We start from the raw sequence: 24,583 nt of genomic DNA, 5'->3' as shown, positions 1-24,583 counted from the left end.
TAGTTGCAAAAATTCTAAACAAAATTTAAGTAAACCAAATCTAATAATATTAGCTTGATTGTCATAATCATTATGCAAGGTGTAGTGATATCAAAACACTACATTATACATCTCACTATTTTTATATAATTTTTATTTGTCAAAATTCAACAATAGATAAAAAAGATAATGTGGAGTTTACCCTAGAAATTCAGATTTATTTGAGCTACAAAGGTATAATGGATCGTTTGCCCTGTTAATAGCATTATTCATGGGGTTGTTTTTGGCATCCTATTTTATTAAGATTTTATGGCATTAATACAGGTTAATTGATTTATTTGTAAGTATGGTGAGGAGTAAATAAAGTAATAAATATAAAGCATGAATAATGGGGTTTTAGCACAGATGGGGATCAATAAATTTTGCCAATTAGAAATCTTCTTGCTTGATTAGGTTTATAGACATACTTATTTCATAGAAAAAAGAACATTGGCCACCTACTTCCTGTCTTTCTGAGCTGACATTTCCTGTTGTGTCTTCACTGACCAGTCACCATCCACATGAACATTATTGTGGACATGGTTTCATGATCCCTTAGGCTTAGAGCAGTGCTACTTGAAGGGCAGATCTGCAGCAAGATAAGACATCAGCATCAGAATGTAAATCAAGGCACCATTTCATTCATTGAGAAAGTCTTGCTACCAAAAAAAAAAAGTCAGCTAATCTAAACAGTATGCTTAGTAATGCGGATGACTTACAACATGTGCAAGCTCCTGATTTTGTCCTGGGCCAATAAACATTTTGTGGACTGGCACTTTAGGTACCAGCATCTTAGAGTATTTAAGGTCTTACACAGAGTTTGGATTCTAAAGTCAGCATTTATATTTGCTCTCATGACATCACACTATAGTACATATTTTGAACATATGTATAAAGGTATATGTGTTTATAACATCAATAAATATGACTTTGACATATATGCCTTTCTCTTAGAGTGGCTGCATAATAATTAGATCTCATACAAATGTGTACTTCGTAATCATATGGAGTGCACTAAAAATAGTTACATGTTTCTCAACTTACATATGATAATAGCTAGAGGATCAACCAGTCCTTTGACAAATATTTGAGACAGGCTAGCAAATACATTTTTTGTCACATGACAGAACCTATGGCATGCAGGTGGTTTCCCATGCAGTGCATGGAAACATATTTGGAGAATGCATCTGGGAATAAGTATTATAATTGATTTATGATGTCTGCCATGGGTATGGGAATAGCACATGGCAAAATCCCATGATGTTTTTTGGTCATCCTTGGCTAGCAGTTCCAAATTTAGCCTTCTGCTGAAAAGAGTGACTTGAGCTATTCTATTGCAGGACATGAAAACCATGGCAGAAAAGAAGAACCAGGTCTTACTAATGAACCTGGAGATACCTCTCTTCAAGAATATTACATGGATGTGGCTTTCCTCATAGATGCTTCCCAAAGAATAGGAAATGATGAGTTTCAGGAAGTGAAAGCTTTTCTAATCTCAGTGCTTGATTATTTTCGTGTTGCCTCCTACCCACTGACTTCCATGTTAGGAGATAGAGTGGCAGTTGTGAGCTATTCTCCTCCTGGCTATATGCCCAACAGTGAAGAATGCCCTGTCTACCTGGAATTTGATTTGGTTACTTACAACAATGTACACCAAATGAAACATCATCTCCAAGACTCTTTTCAACAACTCAATGGAGATGTTTTTATTGGCCATGCCCTGCAGTGGACAATTGATAATGTATTTGTAGGAACGCCCAACCTGAGGAAAAACAAAGTTATCTTTGTTATATCTGCTGGCAAAACCAACCCCTTAGACAAAGAAGTCTTAAGAAATGTAGCTCTGAGAGCCAAATGTCAGGGCTACACCATATTTGTATTTTCCTTTGGTCCTATACACAACGACAAAGAATTAGAAGAATTAGCCAGCCACCCACTGGATCATCACTTAGTCCAGCTTGGCCGAATCCACAAGCCAGATTTGAACTATATCATCAAGTTTGTCAAGCCATTTGTTCATTTAATCAGACGTAAGTCATTAAACCTTTTTTCTTCTATTGCTTTTGCAATAGATTTAATGTCTCTGTGTACAGTCCACTAGGTGGCTTAGTAATAACTCCTTACTTCAGTGGAGAGTGGTACAGTCTAAGATGTGAGTAGGAGGCAGTGAGAAAACCAGAGAAAAATATCAGGCCTTACTGACCTTGAACTTTACTGCTACACTGTCAAGGTCTTTGCCAGAAAACCACCATATAGGCAAAAAAGTGTTTTTTAACCCTTATCTGTTTACTATGTACTTGGTACTATGTAGCAACTTCTTTAAATGGATTATATCATTAGTCCTCAGTACAGCCCTCAAACGAAAGTACTAGTATCTCCATTTTACAGGTGAGAAAACAAAGGTTCAGAGACATTAAATAAATTGCCCAAAAGTTTACAGTTTAACAGTTGGCAGATTCTAGACTCAGCCCCATGCATTCTGACCCCAGAGCTGTGCTCCTCTTCTTTAAACTATATTTCAATACTGTACCCAAAAAGAAGTACACTTCTATAATCAGTAATATCCCACTACCATCACTCTCCAACTGCTCCAAGGACTTCTGTTTTATCTTTCATTGAAAATTACCTTTGGTTTGACTTTAATTCTTTTGAGCCATGGGCATGAATTTCTTCCAGAGCCTTTGTCCCAAACAACTGGCTCAGGCATAGCCAAGCAGGGTCTTAAGGGTGTCTTTTTATAGTGGGGCTTTGAGAGTGACTGCTCTAGCCTCTGTCTGTGAGTTGCAATTTTAGACGTGAGTATAGTAGAATACCTGAGAACTTGTGGCATCAAGCAAATTCTGGCCTGTGCTGGGATTAGGAGTGAGGCAGAGGCCACATTAGTTACCTGCAGCTCCTGCAAGTTTCCCAGAGAATTAACAGAAATGCAGATTTGCTGCCCTGCACAAAGCCCCAGGGCTCATGTAACCCTAAGAAATTTTGGAATTCTGGATTCATATGTATCATAGCAGATTCACTACTTGCAAAAAAAAAAAAAAATGCCTCCTTCCAACCCTAAGATAAATAGGACAGACAATTTCAGTAGCTCAATGTGTCTTCTGGAAAGTTCTTCTATTTAGAGGAAGAGAAATAGATCTTAGAAGGGATGGAGAGATGTCCTTGAATTGTATCACAAGCCTGTGACATACAGAGCTTGAGAATTTTTGACTCAATCACTGCTTTATCTCATTGACTTTGCCAGTGAGATATTGCAAATGTCAGAGGGTGACTACTTTGCCAAGGACTTTATAAAATTAATTTGCTCTTGAAGATACCTATAACCATAGGAGAAGATGACTGACCTGGGCGATAGAATATAGAAGGATAAAGTTTAGATTAACCAGCGCACTCTTTCTCCAGGTGCCATCAACAAATATCCCCCTGCAGATCTGAGACCCAAGTGTGTTAACATCACCTCTCCCAACCCAGAGAATGTTGGCTCAGGAAACAATGCATTGTGAGTTGGCAAATTCAGTTTGGGTAATACTACAGCTGGAAATAGTCCTTACAAAAATAATTTTAAATGAACTGTGCTTTAGTTTTCAGGATGCAAGTTTGCTTGGGATGTAGGGGTGTGTGTGTGTGAGTGTGTGTGTGAAATACTCCTGGTCTGTAATGACTGCACAGATCTGGAGTTAATAGCAGATAGAATATGACCCATATTAAAAAGAACCATGTTTCCATTTCTGTTGCTTTTATGGGAAAAAAAAAAAAGTTCTTTGTAATACCTTATATAATACCACTCTAATATTGGGTACTAACAAAACAGAAAACTTATAACATCAAATTTTAGATATAACAATCTTAGAGGAAAATAAAAACAAAAAGAGAAAAAAATTGCAAAAGCAACCAGAATATTCACCATTTAAAAAACAGAACCCATATGAAGACTAGTAGAAAGGATTCTTTTCTGTTCGATTTTGCAAAGTACAACCCTAAATACTCAATAAAAATTCAGTGGTGAAAATAAGATTGCTTTGGAGTACTAAACCATTGTTACAACGTTCTAATTTCCTTTGGAATATTTTTTTAAAAATACCCCTGAGTCAGGTTTCATGCACAAACTGCATTTGGACTACTCCAAGCAGGTGCATAAAATTTATTGCTGTTCTATATCTGCCTGTATTTACATTTAATTCTGAAAGGGACTTGGCTAATATATTTTTCATCTCTTTTCTCTGTCACCTCAGCCATATTCCTGAGGTGTATAAAATAGAGACAGGAAACAGTGAGCTGTTTGATGAATTTGGTTCCCAGGATCAGCATTCATTTGTATTAGGGATCAGTCCTAGTAATGGTTCTGAGACTGCTACTGATTTGATCCAGATGTTATACCTGCTCTTTTCAACTGGAGAACTGCTGGTGAACAATGAGAAAGAGGCACAATCAGAAGAAATGCCAGCTCTAGCAGATGGTAAACAACAAGATAAAAAAGGTAACCTTGGGTACAATAGAATCGAAGACCCTGAAGTACCTTTGGATTTCCCCTGGTGGAAGCTGAGTGAAGATGAGCAAGGAGAACTCACTGGGACAAGTAGAAATGACAGGATAGAGGTGCCTATCATCTAGGGTTGCAAGGGGTTCCCAAAATGAGGAGGCAGACAAGACACAACTCCAGAAAGGCAAAAAAAAAAGGGAATCAATGGTGTTGACAAAACCAGAACTGGAAGTAGGTATAGATGTTTGTGGGGTCAGGGAATGGAATGAGAAAAAGGACCACACAAGTCCTGATTAAGCAAGCAGAGCCCTTCATCCTTGTGCAAAATGCAGTGGGGGGAGAGCTATGCAACAAACCTCACCTTCTCCCTTAGCAACCCAGGCTTTCCTGCTCTGAAATATGGGCTTCTAACCAGTGTCTGGAGTGGACTTCTCTGGAGACTGAGGGCAGCTTCCTAGGCAATGTAAGGAGGTGTTTCTGGACCTAGAGTTAAAGGGAAAAATGGAAGATGGAGAACAGGAAGCTATAGTAGGCTCTAGAAAAGCTATTTACAATTTTTGTTGTGTATCAAAACTACATGGGAAATTACTTTAAAATAAATATTCTTGGGTGTCTACTAAAGCTGAAAATATACATATACTATGACTATCAACTTTAATGTATATGCCTTACAGAAAATATTTATATTCATCAAAAGTCATGTATTAGAATGTCCATAAAAGCATTATTTGTAGTCCCAAAGTGGAAACAAAAATGCCCAATAGCAGGTATGATAAATCAAATTTGGTATGATTATATAATGAAATGCCATGTATGTATACAGTATGTATGTACAATATTAAGTATGTAATATATATCACTATATTAATACACAATATTGTAATATATACTAATATATAATATATATATCAACACTTCATATATACATCTACACTATATGTATTAGATATGGGTATAATTATAGGCATAGCTAGTATATAGATATTGAACAGAATCAGTAAAATAGGAGAGATGAGAATAGAGGAAATATAGAAAACTATAGAAAGGGAAGGGACGTGTAAGAAAAGAAAAATCAAATATAAATACAATGAAATATCTGTTTCCAGTCAAGATGGACTAAGCCCATATAGCCTCTCTCTCCCACTGATCACAACTGAGAACTCTGGAGAAAACACAAAAAAGCAATCTCCTGAAATCTCTGAAAAGAAACACAAAGCAGATATATTATAAAGTTTCCCATTGTCTTTTCTGTTTCCTTTTGTGGATTTGGCCTGAGGCCAGACCCCAGTCCTGGAACTGTGTAATGGCAGTAAGGCAGGAGGCTAAAACTCAGTACAAACCCCATGTTTGTGGACAGAGAACTAAGAAAGGGGCCCTTGTTTGTAAGAGGTTGTGGAAGAAATCCCCATTTCCCCTCTCTTTCCTCTCATTTAAAAAAAATTTTTTTTAGAAGACTTTACTTATTTATTTGACAGAGAGTGAGAAAGCATACAAGCAGGGGAGGAGGCAGAAGAATAAGGAGAAGCAGGGTCTCCACTGAGCAGGGAGCCTGATGCAAGGGTCAATCTAGGACCCCAAAATCATGACCTGAGCCAAAGGTAGATGCTTAACCAACAAGCCACCCACACACCCCTCCTCTCACTATTTTGCCCACTGTTTTGCTCTGAAAGTAGGCAAAGTTTGGAGCTGAGTAGAAGGCTAGCTAGCTAAAATTAAAGAGAAACCCTGTTTTTCTGGCCAGAGGAACTAGGAAGAGAAACCCTGTTGGCCAGCATGTAGGATAGATAGCCCCAGAGAGAAGAGAACTGGAGAAGGGGATCCTCTAATTCTAATTATGAGAGCTGCATAAGCCCTGGGCTCTCCACTATGCTGTGCATGGATGGGGAAGACCCAGAACAGGATAGCAAAGGCTTTGGACATTAAACTGAGGATAGAACCACTGTTCATAGGAGGTAATACAGCACTTGCAACCTACCGGTTGATTGCCTGCTGACAAAAAATTTAAAATTCTACACAGTATCATATTAGGATTTAGAGTCTATACAACATAATAGTCAAAATGTTCTTGATAAAACCTAAAACTAGGCAACATACAGGGAACCAGGAGATGTGAACTATTCTCAAAGGAAAAGACAACAGACAAAGCCATTGAAGCAGCTATGTTAACTATGCTCCATGAGATAAAGGCAAACAACCTGAAATGAACAGAAAGGTATTCTCAGCAGAAATGTGTAGTGATGAGCACTGGGTTTTATATGCAACTAATGGACAGGCTCAAAAGCAGAAGGAGGATGACAGAGGAAAGACTCAAAGAACTTGAAGATATATTAATTATATAATCTGAAAGGGATTTTTAAAAATGAACAGAACCTGAGAGACTTGTAAAAAATTATCAAAAGGTCTAACATTTGTTCTATTGGCATTCTAGAAGGAAAGTAGAAAGAAAAGAAAGTTAGATTCAGTCAGAAGAAAATACATATTAGAGGAAACCATGGACAAAAAATTCCCAAATTAGTAGAAGATATAACTTTACAGAGTTTAAAACCCCACTCAAGACACATCATTAACTGCTAAAAACAAAAGATAAAGAAAAATCTCGAAGCAGCTAGAAAAAAATCTACATATTACAAAAGAAAGGAACAATTCTTCAAATGATGGAAGATTTCTCAGAAGAAATCATGGAGGCTGAAAGATAGTGAAACATATTTTTCTTTCACATACTGAAATCAAAGGACTCGGAACACAGAATTTTATATCCAGTGAACATAGCCCTCCAGAATGAAGACAAAATAATGATACTTCCAGATAAAGGAAAACTAAGAGGATTTGTTGCTAACAGACATGTGCTAAAGGAAAGCAGTGATGGGAGAACCAGGGAGTTAGGGTGAGGCCAAATGACTGAGGATCAGAGGGCTGAGAGACCATACTGAGGAGGGTGCCCAAGAGGGAAATCAAGGAAGGGATGAAAGGGAGGCTGGTTGAGTGAGAAAAAGTGGCAGGTACCAGCTGCAGCTCACCTGTGTACAGAGCCATACTATCTTTGAAGGTAATTTCATGTAAATGATCCCACTGAGTTCTCTCCAAAACCCTGTGTAAGAGACAGGAAATAATACCCCTCATGTTTGGATGGAGAAACTGAAGCTCAAATAGGTTTAGTACCTTTCTAGGACTTGACTCTAGTCTGGCAGGTCCTGATTTAGTGTGCTTTCCCAATACTGGAGAAAGGAATCAGATCTGAGATAGAGAAGGTGGATGTAAGAGGAAATATCTTAGCTCAGACTACCATAAAAAATACCATAGACTGGGGGACTTAAACAACACTAATTTATTTTTTCATGGTTCTGGAGGCTGGGAAGACCAAGGTCAGGGCAAGAGCCAGTTTGGTTTTAATGAGAACTCTCTTTCTGGCTGGCAGACAGCCACTTTCTTGCTCTGTTTTCACATGGTGAAGACAGTCCTAGAGCCACTTCCTCTTCTAAGTTCACCACTTTTATCAGATTGTGTCTCCATCTTAAAACCTCATTTAATCTTAGTCACCTTCTTAAAGGCCATATATCCAATATAGTCATGTAGGGTTTCGACATCTGAATTTGGGGGGACACAATACAGTCCACAGCAGGGAATATAATTAACAACATAATTACAGGAAGAAACCTGATAAATCAGCATTGCCCAAGCTTGACTATGGATTATAATGACCTGGGTATTTGTTGACAGTTCCACAGTCCAGCCCACACTCTACATCACTTAGATCTCTGGGAGGGAGACACAGGCAACATTTTTTTTTTTTTTGAAGCCCCAGAGCAATCCCAATATGCATATAAGTTTGAAAAACATTTCTATAAATTTCTATTCAATCAGTCCTGTTACCTAATCTCAATACTTAATCTCTTGAGGTGAAAATGATAAGTTTGGTAACTCAAAAGGATTATCAAGTGAGCATTACTGAGATCTTTTTTGTTTGTTATTATTCTCCAAAATTTCTTTCCTCCAGAAGTTTTCTCCATTTTTCTACTTAATTATATATCCTACATCCAGAAGTTGATGATGTCTTTACTCATTTCCCTCTGAGAGTGCTAGCCAGTAACTTGATTGGGTGACATTTGGCCATCTCTTCTCCATGAAGTCAGTCTGAGTCTCTTTAGGAAATGTCAGTTTGGCTTCTTTCTTGGAATGGAATCATGCAAGATTAGAATTTGAAAATGGAATGACTTTAGAAATCACTGAGTTGTCTTATATCTTTTTATAGATAAAGAAATGGAAGTTGCAGACATCTAAAATTGTCTTACCAAAGAATATTCACAGCACCTAGTCCAATACCATTTCGTCACAAAGACACATACCCTACAATTGTGTTTCTAGAACACATATAATCAATGGAAAAAAGATAATAAAATATTTATCTGAAAAAAATTCATTATCTGGATTGTTGAAAGATTGGAGATGATACATATGAAGGTCAAAATACACAATGTGCTTGGCATATAATCAGCTAGGATTATCTTACATGAATGATCTAAGTCTGGTAATATATGTGACAATTAAAAATAATCCATTGTGAAGGATGATCAGCCCTTATATGTTGATCTTGCTATGCTTATCTTTGTTTTCCCAGAGAGAGTGAGCTTTTCTTTTCACCTACTCATTTTTCTGATGTTTAGATTCTATCCATCTACTTAATGTACAGATTATTTTGCTCATTAATGTACATTTGCAAGGCTTTAATGTGGATTTTTAAGAAGAACAACTGCATTCCTTTTCCCATTATACCACATTAGGGCTTGTTTCTTAGTCTTTATTTTTCTAACATCAAGAAGAGTATTGCTCAAAGCGTGGTCCCTGGACCATCAACATCAGCATCATCTAGGAAGTCATTGGAAATGCAGATCCTTGAATCCTACCAAAGACCTGCTGAATCAGAAACTCTGGGGTTGGGACTCTCCAGATGATTCTGATGCAGGCCAGGGTTTGAGAACCACTGACCTAGTGTTAGAAATACTGAGCCTAAATTAGTCTTCTTTAATGGGAGTCCTTTTGTTAGATATTAATAGGTAATTGGGAGAAATTTTTCTTGTAACACACTGATAAGTAGGTATCATTTTTGCAGGACTTCTTAGTGCCTTTATTGGGCTAATCTTCACTGTGTTTCTGAGAGAGAGGCTACTGTCAAACCATTATGACCACAGAATCTTTTATCAGGGACTAGTGTTCTATAGAAACCAGTTTGGGAAACAGTAGTTAAAAGAGTGAACCCAGGGGCCACTGGATAAGGATATGGATTTGACTCCTATTTCTGCAGTTACTGGTCATATGATCCTAGGCCCATTATTTTGCCTTTCTGAGGTTTCATTTCCCTACCTGTAAAATGGCCAGAATAATGGAGCCTACATCGTAGGGTAATATGATCCTTAAATGAATGTAAATTGCTTCAAATATCACTTTACATAGAGTGAAACCTTAATACATGTTAGCTATTATTTAAAATGATGATGATAATGACAGTGGTGATGACAAATGGCATTAGAGCTGACGGCCATGGTGGAAAGAATGCCAGATTAGGAATGAGGAGATTTGGATGCTAATTTTGGTTCTGTCACCAACTAGCTTTGTGATCTCAAATTTTATCTTGGTCTTCAGCTTTTTTATTTGTGTAATGAGGAGCTTGGGAAGGCCAGTGTTTTTCATACTAAGGGGCACACAAAGACTTCCCAGGGCATGGATTTCTAAAAATTAGTCTTTTTTTTTTAATATTTTATTTATTTATTTGACAGACAAGTAGGCAGAGAGGCAGAGACAGAGAGAGGAGGAAGCAGGCTCCCTGTTGAGCAGACAGCCTGATGTGGGACTCCATCCCAGGACCCTGGGATCATAACCTGAGCCAAAGGCAGAGGCTTTAACCCACTGATTCACACAGGCGCCCCCTAAAAATTAGTCTTAAAGGACTCTGTCTACCTGAGAATGTCTCTATTTGAGGAATCATGGAAGGTCTCCTTTCCTGCATCCCCTTTTACAAATGTCCCCCACCTCATTTAAAAAAAAAAAAAAAGGCATATTTCTCAACCGTCCTTTTTTTTTTTTACGATTTTTTTTTTAAGATTTTATTTATTTATTTGACAGAGCTCACAAGTAAGCAGAGAGGCAGGCAGAGAGAGAGGGGAAAGCAGGCTCCCCGCCAAGCAAGTATCTCGATGTGGGGCTTGATCCCACAACCCATGACCTGAGCCGAAGTCAGAGGCTTAACCCACTGAGCCACCCAGGTGCCCCTAAGATTTTATTCCTAAGTAATCTCTATATCCAACATGGGGCTCAGACTCACAACCCCAAGATTAAGGGTTGCATTTGCTTCCAATTAAGCCTGCTAGGCATCTCTCTCAGCCATTCTGAATCTGATTCTGTGCTCTGCCCAAATGTAAACCCTCCTAGGGAGGCACAAGGTAAGGAGGGGGGAGCATGTTGTCAAAGAGTCATTTTAAATACTGGATCTGTAGGCCTCCTTTAAGCCAGGTAAGGCTTCAGTTCTTTCCCATCCTGTACATGTTTCTGTTAAGGAAGAAATGTGTTGCTAGAAATAAGGTATTTGAATTCATGTTTTGATGTTTGAATTCAGTTATACTATAGAGTAAGGACGGTAGGAGTGATGATAAGTTTCATTTAATAATCTGGCCTGCTCCATTCCCCGATCTTGGCAAAAAACACCTCTCTTCAAAGGGAGAAATCCATGAGAACAAAGCAGAGAGCCTATAAATGAAGTATCAGTGGAGAGCAGGCATTGTTTCATCAGGCCAAAAAAATCATAACAAAAACCTTAATCATTTACCTATCTTGGAATGGAATCATAAGTAAGACATCATCACAGAGACCCTCAGTAACATACTTATTTCAGTTGGAAGACCAAATCTCCCAAATGAAAAAGCGATGTTAATTGGTTTTACTGTAAGGACTAGTTCTGCCAATTAGGCTATATGGGGATATGTCCCATCAAGAGAATAAGCCAAGTTGGAGCCTCAAGATTCTGAAGGAAAGGGGCACCTGGGTGGCTCAGTGGGTTAAGCCTCTGCCTTCGGCTCAGGTCATGATCTCAGGGTCCTGGGATAGAACCCCACATTGGGCTTCTCTGCTCAGCAGGGAGCCTGCTTCCTCCCCTCTCTGTCCACTGCTCTGCCTACTTGTAATCTCTCTCTCTCTCTCTCTGTTAAATAAATAAATTAAATCTTAAAAAAAAAAAAAGATTCTGAAGGATAAAATACATAAAACAGATTATAAGAAATATTATTTTATCAAAAAATACAGTAATAGCATACATGTGAAGTGTGCTTTATTTATCAATATTAAGATTTTCCAGCCACATTTTAGTGTCTCAGGTTAAACACCATACCTGTAAGTGAAAGAATAACTAACTAGTATTATTAATAGCCATTTGATAAGTTCAATGAAGTGTTTTTGGGTGCATTTCCCAGAAGTGAGAAAATGTCATCCAGTGACAGGGTAACAGATTCTTTTGTAAATAAAAGCTTTTTGAAAGATTACTGGGTAGTTTTGGGCACATAACTCAGAATTCAAAGAATTGTTTGGTATTGCTATAATAAAATTCCTTCAAAACCCATCTGTCTATGTAAACAATATTTATCAGTGCTTAAAACTATAACAATAAATATTAATAGAATTAATATTAAATTTTGCATCACTTGGGGTGCCTGGGTGGCTCAATGGGTTAAAGCCTAAATTCCTTCAAAACCCATCTGTCTATGTAAACAATATTTATCAGTGCTTAAAACTATAACAATAAATATTAATAGAATTAATATTAAATTTTGCATCACTTGGGGTGCCTGGGTGGCTCTATGGGTTAAAGCCTCTGCCTTCAACTTGGGTCATGATCCCAGGGTCCTGGGATCGAGCCCCACATTGAGCTCTCTGATCCACAGAGAGCCTGCTTCCTCCTCTCTCTCCTTGCCTGCCTCTCTGACTACTTGTGATCTCTATCATAAATAAATAAAATCTTTAAAAGAAATTGCATCACTCTAGCAGTAAATTGTACTAGTAAGTAAAAGTAATAGCTAAAAACTATCCATCTCAATAAGAAATGCATTTCCAATAAAATTTTTGACTTTTGTTTTGATAGAATTACCAAAATTTAAATATATATGCTGTTTTGATAAATTGTAATGGTATTCCATCAGAAAATGTTAACACATAGAAGCTTATAGTTATAGGAAATAAAAATCACGTGCTTAAATATATTTTTTGATGCAAAGATTTATGATTAGGCAAACAAAAGATTTTAAAGCATGTAAATATATTACAATTAAATGAAATTCTGTGTGGGAAGTGGAATGGAAATACATGTTTAAGGAGAAAAAGAAACACTACAAAATATCTGACTTTGAAGCATGAGCATGTTTACATATATTTTCAATGGAAAATGGGTGCTATCAAATCCTTGTGCTATATATACTCTATTGAGTAAATTAAAAGAAAAAGGTGGCAGTTTTATTTCTAAATGTGAGTTTTTACACTATGTCACAAATTATATCCTTTTCAAATGCTTAAACTCATAATGAAAAAAATAATTAGATGTTAACTTTAAAATATGCACGGCAAGTGTACATGACTGTTTCCTTTGGGATGGGTATGTAAGTAAGTCTGAAGATAAGTACATGGGATCATCTCTCACATCCTGCCTTGGGCCAGGTTCCCTGGAGCTGACCCTGCAGTGAGGATTTGTGTACTTGCGATTTATGGAGATGGCACTCACTCACAGGAGAAACTAAAAGGGAATGGAAGAAGCATGAGAGGGAAGAAGTGGAAGACAAGCAAGGGTGTCATCTCAGGCAAAGTACCATCAAGTACAGCTTTAGCTTGCTACACGCAGATACTCCAGCATGTTGAGTTATACTGCGGAGTCATCCTGACCTGAACAAAAGAGTCGGGCTTTCTCACTCTCTTGGTAGATCATCAACAGGTCAGGGGCTGTGACTTCCCAGGCACTCATGATGCAGGTGATGGAAACCACTCCAGTGGTGGGACAGCAGCCCTCCTAAGAATAGTAGGTGTTGATGCTAAAGTGAAAGCTCACACGAGGGTGGTTAGGGAGGAGGAGGGAAGAAGGACAAGAAAGGAAGGCATTTTGTCCTAGAAATTAATGCTAAAAAAGAAGATTAGAAGGATTCTGGGCAGAGTCCTTGCTCTGCACATTCCTTCCTGCTCTGAAGCAGTGATACCAGCCACTGAATGTGCTAAGTGTAGAATTTCAGATGATGAAGGTACCAACTTTTCCCAGGAAGAATCACATTTATAGTTCTACTTATATGTTGCTCATTTGTATAGATCATCACATCACCCTTTTATTTTGACTCTTGAAAGCAGCAAACTATGTGTGTTCAATTCATATGTGGCAAAAGAGGAGTTGAGTCTAGAGCAAACATAATAAACAAATCCGGTGACTTTAAGAACAATTTATATTTTTATATTTTGCAGATGGTGAGGACTCAAGATGATCATAGCAGAAAATGAAGATCATTCCACTGGCATTCTAACCAGAAATTACAAATCATCTGTCAGAAGTGGAGTGGTGAGGGGCAAGAACTTTTCATGAAACCAATTGGCTAATAACATGCTAAATTTGTTCTGCTTCAAATCTGAAAGGGAGACTTTTCTGAGTGAAGACATCAATAAGCATAACTGAGAAACTAGGAATGATTTCATCTCTTCCGAGAACTTGGACAACTGACCAGGAAAAGCTGACGGAATCTTTTCTTCGAGAGCTCTGGATGGTTCAGATAGCAATATGATGCTATATCTGCTTAAAGAAGATTTTTGTCATGATTTTCATCACATCTACATCTCAGATGGGGCAGTTGAAGAAAAAGCAGTTAGAATTAGAATTTCCTAGGAATGTCTCCTATCTCCTCATAGAATGAGAAACTCTCGTCCATCTCTTCAATTCTTGTACAGCTGGTGAATACAGTCCTGAGTACCCTATAAAACCCACCTGGCCAGCTGCTGCCACCACAATGTTTGCTCTTTACCAGAACATTTAGGAAAGAATGGATTTCGTGAGGAAAAAAAAAAGTGAAATGAGGCTAATTTTATGAATGGCTATTTTGTGCTGTGATCATTTGTTTTACATTTAACATGCTTTGCTTTATATGCACTTGGTTTTTGCTGGGAAAAAAAATTATGGAAAAAATGAATATTCTATATGACCAGAGCTGTTCTTGGGAATTACAATGGAACAAGTGACAAGTTCTAGAATAAAAGCAAGTCTGAGCTGGAAGCGTATTCTGTTCATTTTTAACTACCTGTCGTCTAACTCAGGCCCACTGAAACACCAGTACAGGATTAAACATATTTGGAATATATATATATATATATATATATAGTAATAAACCAATAGTGAATTCATTTTTTAAGTCTTTCAATTAGGTCAAGGCAACTAATAATTACCAAGCAAGTATATTTTGCATATTTTTTAAAGGATTTTATTTATTAATTTGACACAGAGAGAGAGAGATCACAAGTAGGTAGGCAGGGTGGGGGGTGGGGGGAGTAGGCTCCCTGCTGAGCAGAGAACCCAATGTGGAGCTGGATCTCAGGACCTTGAGATCATGACCTGAGCCAAAGGCAGAGGCTTATCCCACTGAGCAACCCAGGTGCCCCTATTTTGTGTATTTTTTTAAAAGATTTTATTTATTTGACAGATCACAAGTAGGCAGAGAGGCAGGCAGAGAGAGAGAGAGAGGAGGAAGCAGGCTCCCTGCTGAGCAGAGAACCCGATATGGGGCTGGATCCCAGGACCCTGAGATCATAACCTGAGCCGAAGGCAGAGACTCAACCCACTGAGCCACCCAGGTGCCCCTATTTTGTGTATTTTTAAAGTGACTCTCTTCATAGGGTAATAGTACTGGCAATTATGTACTTTTCCCACATAAAATCCCTCAACAATACTATTTTTGTTTGAATAATTTTAAAATAACCCAATCAATTAAAGCTAGACTGTCAAAAGTTTTGAAGTACCTACATATTGCTCTCTGGGAAGTTCTAAAGCAAACTCTACTCTTTACTAAAGTTTTGTTTTTCCCTAACGTATGTGCACATGTGTATAAACGTATGTATGAGGGGCACCTGGGTGTCTCAGTGGGTTAAAGCCTGTGCCTTTGGCTCAGGTCATGGTCTCAGGGTCCCTGCTCAGCAGGGAGCCTGCTTCTCTCTCTCTCTCTGCCTGCTTCTCTGCCTACTTGTGCGCTCGCTCGCTCTCTCTCTCTCTGTGTCAAATAAATAAAATCTTTTTAAAATTTTTTAAAAATTATAAAAAAAATTAATTATAAATAAATAAATAAAAATAAATGTATGTATGAGGAATACATCAGATCTCTAAACATGAAGATAACATGGGTTGTCAAGAATGTGAAGCCTAAGGAACTCAGCTTCTGCTGATGGGACTGTGGATTGTTCTGTCTTTGAAAAGCATGTTAGCAGTTCCTAGCAAGGTTGATGATGCATATATCCTACAACCCAGCTGTCCCCCTACTGGGTCTATATGCCTGAAGAAGCTCTCACACATGTACACAATGAATCAAATGAAAATATGTTCACCACAGCCTTGTGTGTTTCCCTGAAATTGAAACCAACTGGAATGTCCTGAAGGTGGTATATTGTACACTAAGCTACATCTGCAAACAGTGGACAAACAAGGAAGATAATATTGAAACAAAAGAAGTTGCAGAAGGATATATTATGACATTATTTATACAACATTTTGAAACCTGAGAAGCAATATTACCTACTGTTCATGATTGTTCACAAGTGTAGTAAAAACATATATAGTACCACCCATATAACACCAATTCACGATGCTGGTTACCTTTCACTGGGGAAGGGCAAAACAGGAGTCCAATTGTCATTATAATGTCTTATTTCTTAAACTGGAAATTAGAAAAATGATGTTCTTTATTTTTTATACATTTTTGGATGCCTGACATATTTCATAATTTAAAGAGTAAGCCCAGTCATAAAAATAATCATAAAATTCAATGCTGTATCCAACATCATGTTAAGAATTGTGAGGAATTTAAAAATATGTATACCTGGGCACCTAGGTGGCTCAGCTGGTTAAGCATCTGCCTTTGGCTCAGGTCATGATCCCAGGGTCATAGGATCAAGTCCCATGCAGGGCTCCTGGCTCAGCATGAAATTTGCTTCTCCCTCTCCTTTTTCCTCTCCCTCTGATGCTCTGAGCCCTGCTTGTGCTCTCTCACTCTCTCTCTTAAACAAATAAAATCCTAAACTCATGTTTCTATAAAACATAAAAATAATAAAAAAATAAAAATATGTATAACTCTCCTCACCCTCGATGAGTTTGCATTTAAGGCAAGGTGGCTAGAGTTAGGTAACATCCTAGAACAATGGTTCTCCTTGAACACCAAGCACCAGGGAAACTTGCCCCATCACTGGTATGCCACATAAGTTTGATTAATATATAAAATTAGTTTATGTTACCACTGAGTGTCCATTCATGTTTCATGTGAATTTTGTGTCTGAGAGGTCACTTCAGGCTGTACAGCACAATTTGATGCACATAAGAGATAAGAAGAGTGATAGAAAGTGACATTGTTTCACTGGAGGAACAATTATACTCTAAATATAAGGAGCTTTTAAAGTAATGTGTTATGTATTTTGGACATTCCAGCCCCAAATATAATACTTGGGTGTGTGCTGTGGGGACAAAAACGTTGAGAACCAAGAGCAGAGAATGACCATAGGATGATGAAAAATATTGCACATGAATTCAGAGTGAGGCTGCTAACTAGAGCCAGTAATTGCTTTGGAAGTCAAAGGGGAAAAAAATCACTTGGGATTTCAATAATTGGAGGACACTTCAAGGAATAAAAGGAATCCACACCAGGTCTGGACTTACAAATCATTAACTCTATCCTTCCAGTTCCTTTAAGATAACAGTACAAATGGGGCGCCTGGGTGGCTTAGTGGGTTAAGCTGCTGCCTTCATCTCGGGTCATGATCTCAGGGTCCTGGGATCGAGCCCCGCATTGGGCTCTCTGCTCAGCAGGGAGCCTGCTTCCTCCTCTCTCTCTGCCTGCCTCTCTGCCTACTTGTGATCTCTCTCTGTCAAATAAATAAATAAAATCTTTTTTTAAAATAAATAAATAAATAAAAGATAACAGTACAAATGCCTTCCACGCCTTAAAAGACTCTGCAAAATCTGACCTTTGCTCACCTTTCCTGTCTAATCTCATCCCTCGGCAAGGAATCTCTTCCCCTCAGTGCGTCCTTTTTCTGTGCTAGCTCTCACCTGCTTGGGAACATCGCCCATAAACTTTGCAAAGCTGGGCAGTAACCGCCCACCACACTGCATATTCTCCTAGGGCTGGATCTCTCCCTTTAGGTCTTCATCAGAGAGGGTTATAACAGCTTGTCTAATTCACTTGTCTATGTACCCAGGAGGCACCCAAGTGATCACCCCTACTTGCCCATCACTGTTCCCCAACACCCGGGAGGCCGCCTGGCACTTAAAAGGTGTCTGATAAAAATCTGATGAATCTTGAAAGATAAATACAGTTTGGTTTGATGGTGAAGAAGGAAACTGGCATGAAAAATGACAAGGGGACAAAACCCAGCAAAACCTCTGTGTGTGTGCGTGGGCGCATGCGCCCGCCCTGAGGCAATGGGCGGTGTGTGAGTAGGGTATAAAGGGAGCCAGTGTGACTGGATTGGATATCTGGGAATTGGTGGAAGCGAAAAGTCTTTTCTTAAAAGCTTTAAGAAAAAAAAAAAAAAAAAAAACAGCACACTTTTAAAAAAAATCTTGAATCATTCCATAATAGCCCATCTATTTAATATAGAGTGACCTGTAATCAAAATTGCATGTCCTCAAGAAGGAGCCATGGCACATGCAGAAAGTACCTATTTTCCTAGAGTTTCTGTGCAGAAACAGCCCATATCTGAGCACTGCAGCCTTATGTGACATGGGCACTAAATTGTAGAACAGCTGGTCAGAATTACAGATGACTAAGAATCCTGTGATTATCTCAGAAACTTTATTTAACATCTTGAATCTGATTCCTAAATCTTTTATCTGAGTGTGAGCAGTGGGGTAGAGAATTTGAATAATCATAGCTGAAATTTGATGCCACTCTTACAGGACTCACCCACCTCGACAGCCCGGGAGCAGCTCACCTTGTGGCACACTTGGAACTTAGAGTGGTATGTGCTTGTTAACTATTTTTAGTTTGGGCAGGGAAGGGAAGAATGACTAAGCCCTGTCTTGCTGATCCTGGCTAATCTTGTTGGCCTCCCTCATTTCTTTCCAGCTTCTACTTCCCAAACTGAATTTGGATTGTGTGTTGAGAAAAATTCCTGGAACAGCTAGAAGTTGTCCTCTCCACAACTGCAGCTGATAAGGAAGTTCTCAGTTCCTATGATGAGAACAACAGCTGTGTGGGGGCCTGGCTCATGAGACGCCTGTTTACGGTCTTTTACAAGAGTATTCATAACTCCAAGATGATGGGCTATGATGAGAAGAGATTAGTTAATAGACTAGTAAACAGCATAAATCATCTTTTACCTTCTCAGTTACTAGCATTTCTACAAAGTAAAGAAGTTTTTTCTAGTATCACATATATTGGTCTACAAGTACTTTGTGTTTCATGGTTTTGGGGGCCACAATCCTAACTACTCAAGGTGTAGCTTATGGACTATGAACCAGCAACATCAGCATCACCTGGGAACTTGATAGAAATGCAGAATTCTTGGGCTCCACCTCAAGTCAACTGGGTCAGAACCTAAAAGTAAAATCTCCAGGTGATTCATATGCACATCTAAGTTTGAGAAGTACTGGCTGAGAATTCACTTGCTGGAAGCTCTGTAAACGAGTCGTAGCATTTTACAGACTTTCAGCTCATACCATTTGGCATGCCTTATGTCAGAGATGGGGAATAGAAAGATAAATAACAAGGCGACATATGCCTTGAGCTCATGGTCTCTAGCTGGGAAGACTGACCCAGAAAGAGGTCATTTCAATGTAACATAGTCAAGCTAAGGTGAGGGTATGCAGAGAGCACTGTGATATGGAGGACTCCTTAGCCCAGACAGGAATCCCAGTGAAGGTTCCTTTGAGAAGAGGCTCTTTGAACTAAATGAAAATGATTGGATACAATTTAGTCAAACAAAAATCAGGTAAGTAATCCAGCAAAAAGCAATTGTCTCTCCCAGCTCTTTGTTCTTAAAATAGGTTTTTGTTTAAACCATAAGCTCCGTCATCTTCATGGAGAAGGGAATTGACTGTATGGATTCGGTATCGCTAACCCGAAGTTAGGAGTGATGGGAGATGGGCATAGAGAGGTTGGCAGAGGCCAGCCAGAGAGAAGCCTATGTGCCATGGTGGAGAGCTTGGATTCTACTCTGGAGGCACTAGAGAGGGAGTGCGGTTAGACTTAATTACAGCTGGTTCTGGCTGAGGAGGGGGAGGAGATTGAAAGAAATAGAACCAGGCACAGGGTAATCAATTTTCTAGGCAAGAATGGACTGTGGTGCTCATGGAGATGCAAAGACATAAAAAATATATATATCTAAAAGGAACAATGAGTGGGACATGAAAATCTACTAATCCAGACAGAATAAGGGAGGCAATTGGATATCTAGGCCTGTGGTTCTCAAACTTCAGTGTGCATAAGAAACCCCTGGAGGGTTCCTCACCTCTAGTTTCTCTTTCCATAGCCCTGGAGTGAGGCCCTGGAATCTGCAGTTTTAACAAGTTTTCAGCTGGTGTCGACACTGCATGTCCTGGGGCCACATTTGAGAATGACTGTTCTAGTGTAACTCAATGATTCTCACTTTTTTTTCCTTCTAAGTTTTTATTTAAGTTCTACTTAGTTAACTAACATAGAGTATGAAATTGATTTCAGGAGTATTTCAGGAACTTAGTGACTCATCACTTACCTGTAACACCCAGTGTTCATCACAACAAGAAGAGCCTTTTTTTTTTTTTTTAAATTAACACGTAATGTACTATTTGCCCCAGAGGTACAGGTCTGTGAATCATCAGGTTTACGCATTTCACAGCACTCCGGTAGCACATACCCTCCCCAATGTCCATCACCCAGCCACCCTATCCTTCCCCCAACCCCCTCTATTCCAAAAACCTTCAGTTTGTTTCATGAGATAAAGAGTCTTTCATGGTTTGTCTCCCTCCTAATTCTATCTTGTTTCATTTTTCTCTCCCTAGCCCCCAAGACCCCCCACCCTGTCTCTCTGATATGAGGAATTTAACAAGCGCCTTTCTTAATGCCCATCACCCATGTAGCCCATTCTCCCAACCACCTTCCCTCCAGCAACTCTCAGTTTGTTCTCTAACCCTAAGGGTCTCTTTTGGTTTGTCTCCTTCCTCTCCTTCCCTCCCCCCACCCAACACATCCATCTGTTTTGTTTCCTAAATTCCACGTATAAGTGAAATCATACTGTATTTATCCTTTTCTGACTCACGTCACTTAGCACAGTACTCTCTAGCTCTAGCATGTTGTTGCAAATGGCAAGATTTCATTCCTTTTGATGTCTAAGTAATATTCCATTTTATATATATATTTATATATATATATATATATATTCCCTTCCCTTGCTTTTTATATATATATATATAAAATGAAGACATCCAAATGGCTGACAGACATATGAAAAGATGCTCCACCTCACTTGGCATCAGGAAAATACAAATCAAAACCACAATGAGATACCACCACTTCACACCACTTAGAATGGCTAAAAATAACACAAGGAACAACAGGTGTTGGCAAGGATGTGGAGAAAGGGGAGCCCCTTCTCTCTCTCTCTCTATATATATATATATCTCCATATATATGCATATATGCATATAGATCTCATATATATGTGCATATATATATATGGAGATATCTATCTATATACCTATATATAGATATATAAAGGACTCCCCTTTCTCCACATCCTTGCCAACACCTGTTGTTCCTTGTGTTATTTTTAGCCATTCTAAGTGGTGTGAAGTGGTGGTATCTCATTGTGGTTTTGATTTGTATTTTCCTGATGCCAAGTGAGGTGGAGCATCTTTTCATATGTCTGTCAGCCATCTGGATGTCTTCTTTGGAAAAATGTCTATTCATGTCTTCTGCCCATTTCTTAACTGGATTATTTGTTTTTTGGGGGGGTGTTGAGTTTGGTAAGTTCTTTATAGATTTTGGATACTAACCTTTTATCAGATCTGTCATTTGAAAATATCTTCCCTCATTCCGCAGACTGCTTTTAGTTTTGTTGATTGTATCCTTCACTATGCAAAAGATGTTATCTTGATGAAATCCCAATAGTTCACTTTTATTTTTGTTTCCCTTGCTTCCAGAGGCATGTCTAGTAAGAAGTTGCAATGGCTGAGGTCAGAGAAGTTTCTGCCTGTGTTCTCCTCTAGGATTTTGATAGTTTCCTGTCTCATGTCTTTCATCCACTTTGAATTTATTTTTGTGTATGGTATAAGAAAGTGGCCAAGTTTCATTCTGCATGTTGCTGTCCAGTTTTCCCAACACTATTTGTGGAAGAGACTGTTTTCCATTGGATGATCTTTCCCACTTTGTTGAAGATTAGTTCAACATACAGTCCATTTCTGGGTTTTCTATTGTTCCATTGATCTATGTGTCTTTTTGCCAATACCATGTTGTCTTGATGACTGAAGCTTTGTAATAGAGCTTAAAGTCTAGAATCATGATGCCTCTAGCTTTGCTTTTCTTTTTCAGTATTGCTTTAGCTATTTGGAATTTTTTGTAGTCCTGAACAAATTTTAGGATTGTTTGTTCTAGCTCTGTGAAAAATGCTGGGAATATTTTTATAGGGATTGCATTAAATGTGTAGATTGCTTTGAGATCTTAGACATTTTAACAATGTTTGTTCTTCCAGTCCATGAGCATGGAATTTTTTTCTTCATTATTTGTGTCTTCTTCAATTTCTTTCATAAGTGTTCTATAGTTTTCAGAGTACACATCTTTTACCTCTTTGATTAGGTTTATTCCTAGGTATCTTATTGTTTCTAGTGCAATTGTAAGTGGGATTAATTCTTTTATTTCTTTTTCTGCTGTTTCATTATTAGTGTATAGTAATGCAATCGATTTTTGTACATTGATTTTATATACTGCAACTTTGTTGAATTCATGTATTAGTTCTAGCAATTTTTTGGTGGAGTGTTTTAGGTTTTTTACATAGAGTATCATGTCATCTGAGAAGCCTGACAATTTGATTTCTTCCTTGTCAGTTTGGAGGTCTTTTATTTCTTTTTGCTGTCTGATTTCTGAGGCTAAAGACTTCTAGTATTATGTTGAATAATACTGGTGAGAGTGGACATTCCTGTCTTGTTCCTGACTGTAGAGGAAAAGTGTTCAGTTTTTCCCCCATTGAGAGGGATATTAGCTGTGGGTCTTTCGTATATGGCTTTTATGATGTTGAGGTATGTTCCATCTATGCGTGTTTTGTTGTGGGTTTTTATCAAGAATGGATGCTGTGCTTTGTCAAATGCTTTTTCTGCATATATTGAGAGGATCATATGGTTCTTATCCTTTCTTTTGTTAATGCTTATATCACATTGATTGATTTGGAAATATTGAGCCACTCCTGCACCCCAGGAATAAATCCCACTTGATCAAGGTGAATAATTCTTTTAATGTATTGTTGGAGTCAATTTGCTAGTATTTTGTTGAGGATTTTTATATCCATGTCTGTCAGGGATATTGGCATGTAATTCTTCTTTTTAGTGAGGTCTTTGTCTGGTTTTGGAATCAAGGTAATGCTAGACTCATGGAATGAGTATGGAAGTTTTCTTTCAATTTCTATTTTTTTTTTTAAGAGTTTGAGAATATTTATAAATTCTTTTCTAAATGTCTGGTAGAATTCCCCTGGGAAGCCATCTGGCCCTGGACTTTGGTTTATTGAAGATTTTTGTTTGCAGATTCAACTTCTTTTTTGGCTAAGGGTCTGCTCAATTTTTTTTTTTTTTCCTATTTCAGTTTTGGTACTTTATATGTTTCTAGGATTTTGACCATTTCTTCTAGATTGTCCAGTTTTTTGGCATATAATTTTTCATGATATTCTTATAACTGTTTGTATTTCTGTGATGTTGGTTGTAATCTCTTCTCTTTCATTCATGATTTTATTTATTTAGGTTCTTTCTCTTTTGTTTCTGATAAAGCTGGTTAGGGATTATCAATTCTATTAATTCTTTCAAAGAACTAGTTCTTATTTTCATTGATCTGTTCTACTGTTTTTTTTTTTTCATTTTTATATGGTTTATTTCTTCTCTAATCTTATTATTTCCCTTCTTCTGCTGGCTTTAGTCTTTATTTGCTGTTTCTTTTCTAGCTCCATTAGATGCAAGGTTGTGTATTTAAGACTTTTCTTACTTTGTCAGGTAGGCCTGTGTTGCAATATACTTCCCTTTTTGGACCACCTTTGCTGTATCCCAAAGGTTTTGGACTGTCATGTTTCATTTTCATTTGTTTCCATGTATTTCTTTTTAATTTCTTCTTTAATTTTATGGATAACCCATTCAGTTTTTAGTAGGATGTCCTTTAACCTCCATATACTTGTGGTCTTCCCAAATTTTTTTTTGTGGTTGAATTCACATTTCACAGCACTGTGGTCAGAAAATATGCATAATCTGATCTCATCCTTTTGTACTTGTTGAGGGCTGATTTGTGACCCAGTGTGTGATCTATTCTGAAGAATGTTCATGTGCACTCAAAAAGAATGTTTAATTCAGTACTTTAGGATGGAATGCTCTGAATATTTCTGTTAAGTCCACCTGGTCTAGCATGTAACTCAAAGCCATTGTTTCCTTGTTGATTTTCTGCTTAGATGATCTGTCTATTGCCATAAGTGGGACATGTAAGTTCCCTACTATTATTGTATTATTATCAATGAGTTTCTTTATGTTTGTTATTAATTGATTTATATACTTAGGTGCTGCCACATTGGGGACTTAAATATTTACAACTGTTAGATCTTGAAGGATAGACCCCTAACTAAGCTATAATGCCCTTCTTCATCTCTTATTAAACTCTTATTTTT

General features: G+C 38.0%; 1 protein-coding gene across 1 annotated transcript in view; it reads left to right on the top strand.

Annotated features, from left to right (window-relative positions):
* COL6A5 (collagen type VI alpha 5 chain) overlaps positions 1 to 14,771 on the top strand; it is a 149,301-nt gene extending 134,530 nt beyond the window's left edge. Inside the window, 4 exon segments of the mRNA XM_004781727.3 lie at positions 1,359 to 2,048; positions 3,418 to 3,514; positions 4,248 to 4,492; positions 13,973 to 14,771. Of these exon segments, the coding sequence (XP_004781784.2) occupies positions 1,359 to 2,048; positions 3,418 to 3,514; positions 4,248 to 4,492; positions 13,973 to 13,992 (1,052 nt within the window). The 3' untranslated portion in view covers positions 13,993 to 14,771.
* Positions 14,772 to 24,583: the final 9,812 nt, after the last annotated feature.

The sequence above is a fragment of the Mustela putorius genome, unplaced genomic scaffold (assembly GCF_011764305.1).
Source record: "Mustela putorius furo isolate JIRA1106 unplaced genomic scaffold, ASM1176430v1.1 tig00003834_pilon_pilon_pilon, whole genome shotgun sequence".
Classification (NCBI taxonomy): Eukaryota; Metazoa; Chordata; class Mammalia; order Carnivora; family Mustelidae; genus Mustela; species Mustela putorius.
The sequence above is the reverse complement of the archived record's forward strand: the minus strand, read 5'-3'. Positions and strand labels throughout refer to the sequence as shown.